We start from the raw sequence: 12,500 nt of genomic DNA on the forward strand, positions 1-12,500 counted from the left end.
AAACATCAGCAGTGCTAGTGTGTGCGTGTGTATGTGCATGTGTGCATCGATGAACGTGTGTGTGTGTGTGAGTGTGTGTCTGTGTGTGTGAATACACACATACTGTATTTATCGTCTCTGTCCGGTGGTTACCTCATACAGTATGTCCAAAACTGTTACTTCTCAGAATTCAAATGAAATCTGCTACTTTTAGTGTTCTTTTGGTGTTTTCCTTTTAGCCTAAACGTGATTCCTGTAAGCCAAAAAGCTTACTAGGATCTCCTTTTAGTTGACATTGTACCAGTGATTTATAACTGTACTTTTTTTTCCCTATGCAACCTTCTAATACATTTTTCAATCAATCAATCAATCAAACGTCTGATAAAGTATTCAATCGATCAATTTGTGTGACGCCGTAGTGTGTGATCAAGTACAGCGTTGGTTTCTGCCCGAACATGCACAGTGCACACTAGGGATGGGACGATAATCGTTATTATTGTTTATCGTGATGAAAAACAGAGATTTAATTTATCGTGAAATCGTCCTCCGTCATGCACTGGGATCAATTCACCTTCAAGGTGCATATCTGGTACTTGTCTTAAACCCTCTATAATTGATAAAACGGACCTGTAAATAACATACGTTTTTTCCTCCTCTCTCTCCCTAAACTCTAGAATCTCTAGATCTGCTATTTTTTGGTAAATGTTCCGCCCCAGGATTATGGATGTTGAGGATATTTTAACCCGATAATATCGCAAATCGTCTTTTTTTTTCCCACAATAATCGTGATATGACATTTTCAAATCGTCACATCCCTAGTGCACACACACAGCACACACACATACAGAAAGAACACGCACTCCGGGTGGTAGGCGCCTATTAAAGTGAGCCTGCCATGCACTAAGCCTCTCTGGGAGAACGTGGACGTGGCGGAGGTCCCTTCTGGTGACGGGCAGTGACATATGTTCACTCACACACCGGTCAGCCTTATGAGAACTCCCTGCTCGTCTATCTAACCCCATCAAACAGATTACTCTCTATAGTGTCTGATCCTCCCTGCTGGCCACTTGGATGGTGACGCCAGACACTGCTTAACTCTCCGCTTACCAGTAATCAAGAGTATAAATTGGGTTGGTGCTTTGACACTGGATCCATGTGAGTCAGTGTTCTCTCAGCCAGTGGTCCGGGGACCACCCGTGGTCCTTGAGGGGGTTCCAGGTGGTCCCCAGCTAAATGATGGCGCGTTGGTAACCAAATGGACCCTTATGGATCTTTAACTCTTGACAGTGTAAAATTGAAAATGTATTTTATGCTCTCAAGAGTTAAAATTATTGTTAAACATATGCATTACTTGATGTATAAATCGGGAGATAAGCGACCGTCAGGTCGCATACACAAACTTTAGAAGGCAATGGAGCCAATCAGGAGGGAATATGGGAAATGGGACAGATCCATGTTGATGACATGACTTTAGAGATACTGTGTACCGCTTTGCGTGATTTTAGAGCAAAATCTGTAGGAGCAGTGTCTACACAATTAGAGAATTGTTTTTTGCCTGTCGTCTCTCCTATGGCACCAACATCAATACAGCATGGAATTGTGGACAAAATCGTATCCAACGACAACAAAATATTCAAGGTTTTAGAATCGGGTCTGAAACGATAAATCTCATCAAATGGTGGTCCGTGGCTCAGATGCCGAATACATAATGGACCTTTGATATGAAAAGGGTTGAGAACCACTGTAAGTGAAAGGTGAATAAATATTACACCAGCACAATCCCCTACCATGTCGGCCATACAATATTTAAGGCTCCCAGTTACAAGTCCTTCAATCCTCCCACCGTAAATACCACTTGTACTCGACCGTGGGCCTCCTCTGGGGTCTCTACAGAAAGAGACTGTAACAGAGCCTGAACTCTCTATCCCTCAATCCAGATCCCCTCCCCATCTCTCTCTCTCTCTCTCTCTCTCTCTCTCCCTCCTACACTACGTGGGGCCTCCTGGCCCAGCCATTCACCTATCCAGTCAGTCAGTCAGTGAGCCCGTCCCCCTGGGCTTGCTCTCATCCCGAGCATTACCCAGGCAGGGATAAAGCAAGGCACACGGAGAGAGAGGATAGACGGAGGAGGGGAGGGATAGATGGAGGGATGGGTTTATAAAAGCAGTACAGGGATGAATGGGCAGAGGTGGAAAAGGTACTCACATTTTGTACTTAAGTAAAAGTAAAGTATCAACACTGCACTGTAGATGTACTCGTTACGAGTAAATTTCCAGAATTCAAAATGTACTTGAGTAAAAGTATGAAAGTATTGGCATCAAAATGTACTTAAAGTACCAAAAGTAAAAGTACTTTGAATATAGCAGATCTACAAGCTCACAACGTGTCGCGATGCGTTGTGAGCTTGTAGATCAGCTATTTTCAAATAGCCAAGGTATAAAATAGGGCTAAAGTGGTTAATGTATGTTTTATAATTTGTATCTGAAAAGTAACTAGTAACTAAAGTTTTCAAATAAACGTAGTGGAATAAAAGTACAATATTTGGATTCAAGATGTAGTGGAGTAGAAGTAAAAGTGTTGTAATTAGCCAGTAGCTACTGTATGCCCCTCCCCTAAAAGCTTTTGTCCAATGCTAGCTTAGCAACCGCAGCTTGCCAAGGCTGTTGCCAAGGCAAACCTTGGCAAGCAGGAAGTTATTCTAAGGACAAAAGCTTTTTGGGAGGGGCATAGCTACTGGCTAATTGGAAATACTCAAGTAAAGTACAGTACAAATACCTCAAAATTGTACTTAAGAACAGTACTTGAGTAAATGTACTTAGTTACTTTACACCACTGGGGATGGGGTTATAAAAGCAGTACAGGGACGAATGGGGAGAATGTGTTGGGAGGAGAGAGGGGGAGGGAGGGGGGTTAGGAGAGAAAGTCATCATTATCATAACCAGACCTCCATGTCAGAGTGGGAGTCAGGAGGCAGGCAGGAGTGTGTGTGTGTGTGTGTGTGTGTGTGTGTGTGTGTGTGTGTGTGTGTGTGTGTGTGTGTGTGTGTGTGTGTGTGTGTGTGTGTGTGTGTGTGGGGGGGGTGGGGGGGGGGGGGGGGAGTTAAGCCCCATCTGGTGCCCAATATCTGCCGGGCCTCCAGACAGACACACAGTCTGGTCGGCGGTCAGCAGGGTGAGCGTGACGGGGGAGGAAAGACATCACAAATCTGTTGACTGAACAACAGACCTTCACGCTACACAACATACACACATAATACTGTACTGAGCAGCAGACACACACCAACTACTGTACACAGCATCAACACATACTGTCCTGCTGTTTGTGTCAAAGAGCACAGAGGAGGTCAGAGAAACACATGCAGCAACATAGCAGAGGTTTTGGTTATGTCACCTAAACATCTCTCACTATTACATTGCGTTAGATTTGATTACATTTTGTGCCCAAATATACCATAATCTCTGTCTTTCTTTCTCTCTCTCAATCAATCAATCATCCATCTATCTATCTATACATCTATCCATCTGTCATCATTTATTTAAGGTATACAGCACATTTCTGTACACAAATGCAAGTAAAAGTCCTTCACATGTAAAAACGTTTTTAACGTTAACGTTTTAACGTTTTAAATTGTGCTCAAAATGTGATCAAATATTGCACAGCAATACAAATATAAAATGCATCAGATTGAATAAGGATGGCTAAGTTCTCTTTCTCTTTCCCCCTCTATTCAACCCCGTGCCCCCGTCGCCCCTCCCTCCCTCCCTATACTCTTTAAAGGGGGCGAATGAGACACGGATCGGGGCTGTAATCCCGCCTCCAATGGTGTAAGCACAAAATTAATTCTCCTTTAATCCGAGAGGAAGTTAATCCCTGTGCCAGTGGCTGCAGGGCCGGGCCGGCGGCTGGCTCCTGGATGCTCTACGCCTCCTCTGGTCTCCTCACGTCTCTCTCTCTCCCTCTCTCCCTCTCTCTCTTCCTCTCTCTCTCTCTCTCTCTCTGTGTCTCCAGGCCTGCCCCAGCCCTGAGCCGTGCACCCAAAGCCTCTTAATTCTCATTAGCACCGCTAATGGAGCTTCCCAACACAAATGAGCTTTAGTCATGGGCTTGAGATACAAGATACAACCCAACATCCTTTCTTTGTTACCCCCTCCATCTCTCTGGCACGCTCCCCTTGTGCAGCACATCTGATAAACGCAGTAGTGTGTGTGTGTGTGTGTGTGTGTGTGTGTGTGTGTGTGTGTGTGTGTGTGTGTGTGTGTGTGTGTGCGTGCGTGCGTGCGTGCGTGCGTGCGTGCGTGCGTGCGTGCGTGCGTGCGTGCGTGCGTGCGTGCGTGCTGTGCGTGCGTGCGTGCGTGCGTGTTTCTTATCTCTGGATGAGTTCATTATTATTTTTCTGAACTGGGATACATTAAACAAATTGAGTGCTTAATGTCTGCATCCTTTGTTGCTTTTGTTCAGTGTGGCTATACATACTTATATGTGTGTGTGTGAGCGAGTGTGTGCATGCGGGCGTGCCTATCATTTTGTGTGTGAACTTACTGTACTGTATATCATCATTGTCGAGTGGAAACCTTATATGTCCAAAACCATTTGTTTTGTATTTATCATTTTAAAAATGATTTAAACGAATGAAGACAGCAAGAGGCGTTGTGTGCTTATACCTGTATACAGTATCTGCTGTTTTCACTACTTTTGTGCAACGGCCTTGTACGATGAAGCAGGGCTTTACTTTGCGAAAGAACGTACAAATTTTAAACTTGGAGATACGAGGTTTCCACCTGACAACGACGATATACAGTCAGTGGGATATTACCGGCAGCTGCCATATGAAACAGATGCTGCCAGCTCTATGCTTCACAGACTGTAGTGTGCGCTTGTTGTGTCATCTATCTGTACATTCTGGGATGATGTCATCATTATGTCACTGTTGTGTTGTTGTTTATTTACGAATGTCTGTTGCTTTTGTGAACATACAAAGAAATGATTTAAAGGGTTATTTCACCCAAATCATTTACTCACCCCATGATGTGTTGAATACAAGGATAACTTTTGTTTATTCCATTTAGAACAGGTACACATCATTGTGTGTCATTATTTTATGCTTTAACTATTGAAAAATAGCAGATCTACAAGCTCACAGCGCTGTGAGCTTGTAGATCTGCTATTTTTGAGAAATCGTGAAAATTAGAATTTTGACCCGATTCTATAAGTGTCTTTTGAATCCTTCTAAGGTTTTTTGAAAAACCTATGTTTCTATGTCAGCAATCTGGCCAGCCATCGTCAAAGAAAAGGTCCTTTTCACTTAAATGGAGCTCAGTTAGTCTGTTCTTGAGAGACTACTATGTCAGTGGTTCTCAAACCTTGTCATGTGAAGGACCCCCAAAATTATATGTATTTGGCCACAGACCCCCATCTCAAAATATTTAGTTCCAGGGACCCCCCAGAAGCAAAATTTGAGTTACAAACGTTCGCTTTGAAAATACATATAGTCAAAGATTTGCACACATTTTCACAACTTTTTCAAAAATAGCAGATCTACAAGCTCACAGCGCGCTGTGAGTTTGTATATCTGCTATTTTTCACTGGTTAAAGCATTCAATAACCCTAACCCTAAATGGGTTATATAACAATATATCAAAACATGAAGAAAATACTTAAGTTAACGGAGGCCAAATGAGATTTCTCCTTGTATTCAACATGTCATGCGTGAGTGAATGGGTGAGTGAACCACAGTGGTGTAAAGTAACTAAGTACATTTACTTAAGTACTGTACTTAAGTACAGTTTTGAGGTATTTGTACTTTACTTGAGTATTTCCAATTTTCAGTATTTTTACTTCCTCTCCACTACATCTCAGAGGCAAATATTGTACTCCACTACAATTATTTGAAAACTTTAGTTACTAATTACTTTGCAGATATAAATTATTATATTATAAAACATACATTAATCCACTTTTGCCCTATTTTATACCTAGGCTATTTGAAAATAGCCGATCTACAAGCTTACGAGCTTGTAGATCTGCTATTTTCAAACATTTTGTACTTTTACTTTTTGTACATTAAGTATATTTTGATCCCAATACTTTTGTACTTTTACTCAAGTACATTTTGAATTACAGACTTTTACTTGTAACGGAGTATTTTTATATTGCAGTATTGATACTTTTACTTAAAGTTATACTATGTAACCTTTTTATAAAACAAATCTTAAAGTTGTCCTACCTATTAAATCGCTAAAGTTTTAGAACACCCACTCCGTTAATTTCAGCCCCTAAAGCCTTCTGTAAATATGTTTTCTATGATCCTGGCTGGGGTCCGGATTTCGCGGCAAAATTACGTCATCTGCATCATCTGTATACGTTGTGTATACGTTGGCCAATCACATCGCGGATCATACACACATGATACACTACGGGCCAATCACAGCGTGTCTTGCCGTCTCTTCAGGAAGTAGCCTCCCTCAGCAACAGTGGTTACGATGGTGAAGGATTCTTGCCTCTTACTCCCCAAATCCTGGTCAGAAAATTACGTTCTACCCCTCTACGGATTCGTATCGGTCGCGGTGGGTCCCGCGGTGGTTTGCGGCCCCGCTCCGGTGGTCCGCGGCAACACCGGCAAAAAGCAATACCGCTACTGACCACTAGTTTAGCAACTTACACAGTATAGCGTAAAACATCTGAGTACTTTTTCCACCACTGGTGAACGATAGATATAAAATAATGTTTTGGGTGAAATACGTGTGTGCGTGTGTGCGTGTATGTGTCTGTGCGTGTGAGAGAGAGAGAGAACACTCACGGTCCTCTCGGGTCTGTATGTAGAGGACGTTGCTGCGGACTCCGTCTCCAGCCTGGGTGTAGGCCAGCACCTGGACACTGTAGTTGGTGAACTTCTCCAGGCTGCGCAGCTCCACCTGTTCACGGGTGGTGGTGATGTTCTGCATCTCCCCCCATTCTGAGGAGAGCAGGGGACGGGTGGAGGGACAAGAGTCACAGGGTGAAGACTGTTTAATGTCCATAACATGGACAACATTCTCACTCAGAAGTCATCATCAGTATTGACGGTGTTACAGTAAAGGACAACTTTAGTTTTTTACAACAGGGGTTCATATTTTAGATTGTAATTAAAGAATATAAAAGATGAGTGTTAAAAGTTTTTTCATTTACTTCTTTCTATGCGTACAAGTGGCTAAATATGTCATTTTACACAGAATAAGCCCATTCCCAAGTTACAAGGCAACCTTTCATGGTTGGATGTCACTTATGGGGGCTAGAAGTGTTACTGTAAATAGCAATAAAGAAACTGCTGGCTTATTGTGTCAAAAAATATATATTTAGCCACTTGTACGCATGCCCCCATGCGTATGCATGCCCCACATTTTAGCACGACAAACGCGATAAAACAATAGAACGAAGCACATGAAAACATTTTAACACTCACTTTTTCTTTTCTCTGATTACAATCTAAAATATGAACCCTTGTTGTAAAAAACTAAAGTTGTCCTTTAAGAAAGAAATGCTACTGTATGCCCTGCACAAGGGTCAAGATTTAGGATACATCGATATATAAGGTGTGTATATATACAGATCCCTCTAAATAAATGTGAATATTGTGTAAAAAAGCAGCAAATTCCATAGCACCCCAAATCCTCACTGACTGGGGAAACTTCACACTGGACTTAAAGCAACTCTGACTTCAGAAGGTGACATTTCTGTATTATAAATCCTTGTTTTGGGTGGTCTTGTGTAATATTGTAATATTTTGATTCTTTATGAGCTGTATGCCATACAAGTTCTAAATGCAAACAAAAAAGGTTTTGAATATTTCACTGCATGCGCAAAGTATCTAGAATATATTAAAGCTTTTATCTAATTATATTACAGAAGATATATTTACACCATATTCTAATTGTTTTAGAGGGATCTGTGTATATGGTAGGAACACAGACAGGTATACAATAGGAACAAAAGAGTGTTATGGAAAAGGGATTAGGCATGCATGCAAACACATACCGTACAAACACGTACAAACGCGCGCGCACACACACACACACACACACACACACCACAGTATTAACCAAAAAGACGACAAGTCGACTTCATTACACAAGTCGACTCCCACCAGAGAAAGTCGAAAGTCGAAGTTGAAAAAAAAAAAAAACTTTCTATTGTGAAAATACCAGATCTACTACAGATCGGCTATTTTCACAATTTCTGCCTCTATATATTTGACAATTTGGCATCTGGGGACCCCCAGATAAACGATAAAGTCGACTTCAACTCAACTTTTTACTGAGTCGAGTCGACTTGCAAAAATCACAAGTCGTTAACGCCCTAACACACACACACACACACACACACACACACACACACACACACACACACACACACACACACACACACACACATAGAAAGAGAGAGAAAGTGTTTGTGCACACACAGACAGAGAGGTGGGAAGATCAGATGGGTTTAGTCTAGTATAGTTAGAATGAGAGAGATGATAATTACTCTGCATGGGCCCGTGGGCCTGGAGGAGCCCACAGCACCCACCTCCGTCAGGGAAGAGGGACCAGAACACCACCCTGTAGCCCTTCAGCACGCCGTGCAGCGTCAGCCGCGGAGGCTCCGCCCACGTGATCACCGCCTCGTCCGACGTCACCGAGATGGCGCGCACGTTCTGCGGGGGCTCGCTGGGCACTGGAGAGAGAGACCACATGTCAAACATTTCATGGTTTACACCAGGGGTCTTCAACGTTTTCAGGCCAAGGACCCCTTAGTTGAGAGAGAGATGAAGCAGGGACCCCCACTACCTTTCCAGAGATTCCATATAGTTTAATCGTTTGACAGCACAATCATCAGTGTATTATGTCAATTTGTGTTTTCAGATATTTAACCACTTGAGCCGTCACTACCTAATAAACTTGACCTTTTACTCTGTAGTCTGCTCTTTTCCCCCTCTACTCCAAACCTCTTTGCCAAAAATAGACGATCTACGAGCTCACAGCGTTACTGGGTTTGCTTATGCTAAAACAGCATTGATAATGTTGTTATTGAAAAAACACTGATCGTTACAATGGCGCAATGGCCACTGTTGTTGCAAAAATGTACTGCCATGTTGAAAACAATAAACATGACAGTCTTCTGAACACCATGGAGAGAGAGATAATGAGAGGAAGAGGAGGTGACGTAATATACAGATGAGAGGCGTCACAGACCTCAATGTACAGGTGTATCTATAGTTCTGTGACATAATAGACTGGTCACTAGGCCCCTTAGACAATCTGAGACTGTCTCCATAGACTATAATGGGGAATCAACGCATTTTCCACATTCAATTATGGATGATTTGAGGTGCCAGAGCTCCAAAATCTTGTGTGCGTGTGAGTGTGCATGCCATTACGATTTCAAAAAACAAATGACAGGCTATTATGGCAGCATGCGCATGACATTTGGTGCCGATCAGTCAAGCACTTTGCCAGATTAGCCCCGGACAGACTAAAACACAGACCAGTTTGTAGACATCTTTGCCTCTTAAGAGAGCCACGTCATAAAAATACTGAGAAATGGTGTTAGGTGGAGAAAGAAAGCAAACAGGCAGAGAGAGAGAGAGAGGGGGGGGGGGGGGGGGGGGTGAAAGATGGGGGAGGCAGAGCAGGCAGACATTAAGACATTAATGGGGTACCTTGTTCCTCTCTCTCTCTACCGGCCTAATGAGGGTGCTAATTAAAGTAGAAGAATAAAAGGTGTGGGGGGGGCAATTAATTTCAAGCATTTTGTGTTACATGCACGCACGCACGTGCATGTGTGCGCGTGCGCCTTTGTGTGTGTGTGTGTGTGTGTGTGTGCGAGGCACGCCTGTGTATGTGTGGTGTATGTATTGCTAGCATACACATGTTGGTGCTGTTGTAATTCATGGTTTCCCTGCTCATTGACCTCTACAATTCCTTTTGAAGAACCAACAAAAAGCTGTCTTTCTCTCTCTCTCAGTGTTAAATCAACACGGAGGTTTTTACTGCAATGTCTCTCTTTCTGATGACCTCTGGTTCTGTGTTCTCTCATTTACTCCCCATTCTTTAGTCTCCCTACTGCTTTAGGTCTCTCTAAGTTCCTCCTGTCCTGTATGCCTCTCTCCACTCCACTCTGTCTCCTATCCCAGTGGTTCTCAACCTTTTCAGGCCGTGGCCCCCAAAATAATCATATTTTAACTGGAGACGAGCACTTTGAGGAATTACATTTAGTATAACACAGTTCTATTGTGAAAATAGCAGATCTACATGTTGCGAGGCGTTGTGAGCATGTAGATCAGGGATGTCAAACATACGGCCCGCGGGCCGGATCCGGCCCGCGAGGTGATTCAATCCGGCCCCAAGCTTGTAGAGCAAACATTTCTGAGCATTTAGGAAAAAAAAGTAAGTCTCTAGCCCATTCCTGTCAAGAGTTATGATTGTTTTAAGAACTGCAGGCTAGGTTTCTCCCACCAGCTGACAGTGATTGAGTTGATTGATTGGAATGTTAAGTGAACAGCTCTCTCTCTCTCTGAAGATGACAGCATTGCTAGGAATGGGGTGGGGGGTCTGGTTATGAATAATACCTGAAAATACTAACAATATTCAAACTGTACTCAAAGATTACACATATTAGACATGGAAATTAATGTTGTTAAGAAAATAACTTACAGGTATTTAAAAAATATAATAATAATAAAATGTAAAAGTTTTATTGTTCAGATATTTTCTGAATATGCCATTATTGTTCATTACTTTTATTCTTTTTATTATAAAATACAATACAAACAATTATTGTCCTGCATCAATAATATTTTTTTTAGCCATTTACAAATTATAGCAGAGACTATCAGGAATTGAATTATTCTATTATCAAATGGTTTATTCTTATTGGCACTTCTTAAAGGAGTAGTTCACCCCCAAAATGCCATGGAGCCAATGTAGACTCATTCCTAAAACAGAAATTTGATTACAATAAATGCATGCCTATTGATTCCGGATGGAGACCCAAATGCATTTGGTTCCCCATCCGGAATCAATGGGGGGGGGAAGTGTACTATTATCACATTTTTGTCTTAGTAATGCGACAAATAAAATAAAAATATATTATTGAACTCAAGACTCCATGGCGTGAGTAATCAAAGAAAAAAAAAAGTCATTTTGGGGATGAACTACTCCTTTAAACAAATAGCGTCTCTCGTACCTAACTGCAACTGTAATACCAATAATGAAAGTAGCTATTGTACTTAATAATGAACACAATTTGTAAAATGATATACTGCTATACTGCTAGCTATAGCAGTGGCTGAGACGACAGGAAGAAAAACAGAGCGAAAATGTGCGCGAGTGTGCATGCCATCCGATCCGCGACTGGTTTGCGGCCCTCATCAAGTCGCCTTTCATCCAATCCGGCCCTCACCCCAAAATGAGTTTGACACCCCTGATGTAGATCGTCTATTTTCACAATTTCTAATATTAGACAATTTGGCCAATGTTTAATTTGTCATTTTATAGGTATAAAAAAGTCCTTAAAGTGTCACTTTAGAAATGTGCAGATACCGTCTATACACGTAAACTTTATGTTGGTTTGTTTACTTTTGAGTGAGAAAACGATGTTGCACATTAAGTTAATCATCTGGGGGGAACCCCCAAAATACTTTGGGGACCCCCTTGGGAGTCCCGACCCACAGGTTGAAAACCACTGTCCTGTCCTATCCTTCCTCCTTGTCTTTTCTCTGGCTCTCGTACCATCTTCCAGTGTGGTGGCGTTGATCTCGGTGCTGGAAGGCCCCGTCCCTGCTCTGTTGAAGGCCTGGACCACCACCCCGTACTGGGCATACTTCTTCAGGTTGTCCAGGGTGTAGACTTCACTGTCCCCGGTGGCCTTCATCTCCACGATGCTGTACTGGCCATTGCTGCCCGGTCCATTCTCTCTGTAGCCGATCTGATAGCCCCTGATCACACCGTTCTGCAGTTCCTTCTTAGGGGCCTGCGGGGCGCACAATAAAGCACGTTATTTTGGTGTAAAATGTATCATAGTTAGAACACCGTCAGTCAACGTTTTCTTGCTATAAGGCAGGGGTCTTCAACGTTTTCAGACCAGGGACCCCTAGCTGAGAGAGAGATGAAGCAGGGACCCCCACCATTTGTTCATAGATTCCATATTGTTTCATCGTTTGACAGCACAATCATCAGTGTTTATGGATTTGTGTTAATTTGTGTTTTCAGATATTTAACCACTTGAACCGTCAATACTTAATAAACTTGACCTTTCACTCTGTACTTAGTCTGCTCTTTCCCCCTCTACACCAAAGCTCTTTGCTGAAAATAGCCGATCTACAAGCTCACATTGTAGATCAGCTATTTTTGGCTAAAGTTCTCAGAATATGGACATTATGGTTCAAGTGGTTAATATAGAAAAGGGAAAAAAAGTTTCTATCACACAAAGATGGACCCCCAGTAGTAACTCTGAGGACCCTCTATGGGTCCCGGACCCCCTGTTGAAGACTCTTGCTATAA

General features: G+C 42.4%; 1 protein-coding gene across 1 annotated transcript in view; it reads right to left on the minus strand.

Annotated features, from left to right (window-relative positions):
• Nucleotides 1-12,500, minus strand: part of LOC308304758 (cell adhesion molecule DSCAML1-like) — a gene marked incomplete at both ends in the record, with an annotated part of 123,259 nt that overhangs the window by 11,870 nt on the left and 98,889 nt on the right. The window contains 3 exon segments of the mRNA XM_080749388.1: nt 6,776-6,931; nt 8,527-8,673; nt 11,730-11,970. Of these exon segments, the coding sequence (XP_080605514.1) occupies nt 6,776-6,931; nt 8,527-8,673; nt 11,730-11,970 (544 nt within the window).

The sequence above is a fragment of the Nannobrachium achirus genome (assembly GCF_963921795.1).
Source record: "Nannobrachium achirus genome assembly, chromosome: 19".
Taxonomy (NCBI): Eukaryota; Metazoa; Chordata; class Actinopteri; order Myctophiformes; family Myctophidae; genus Nannobrachium; species Nannobrachium achirus.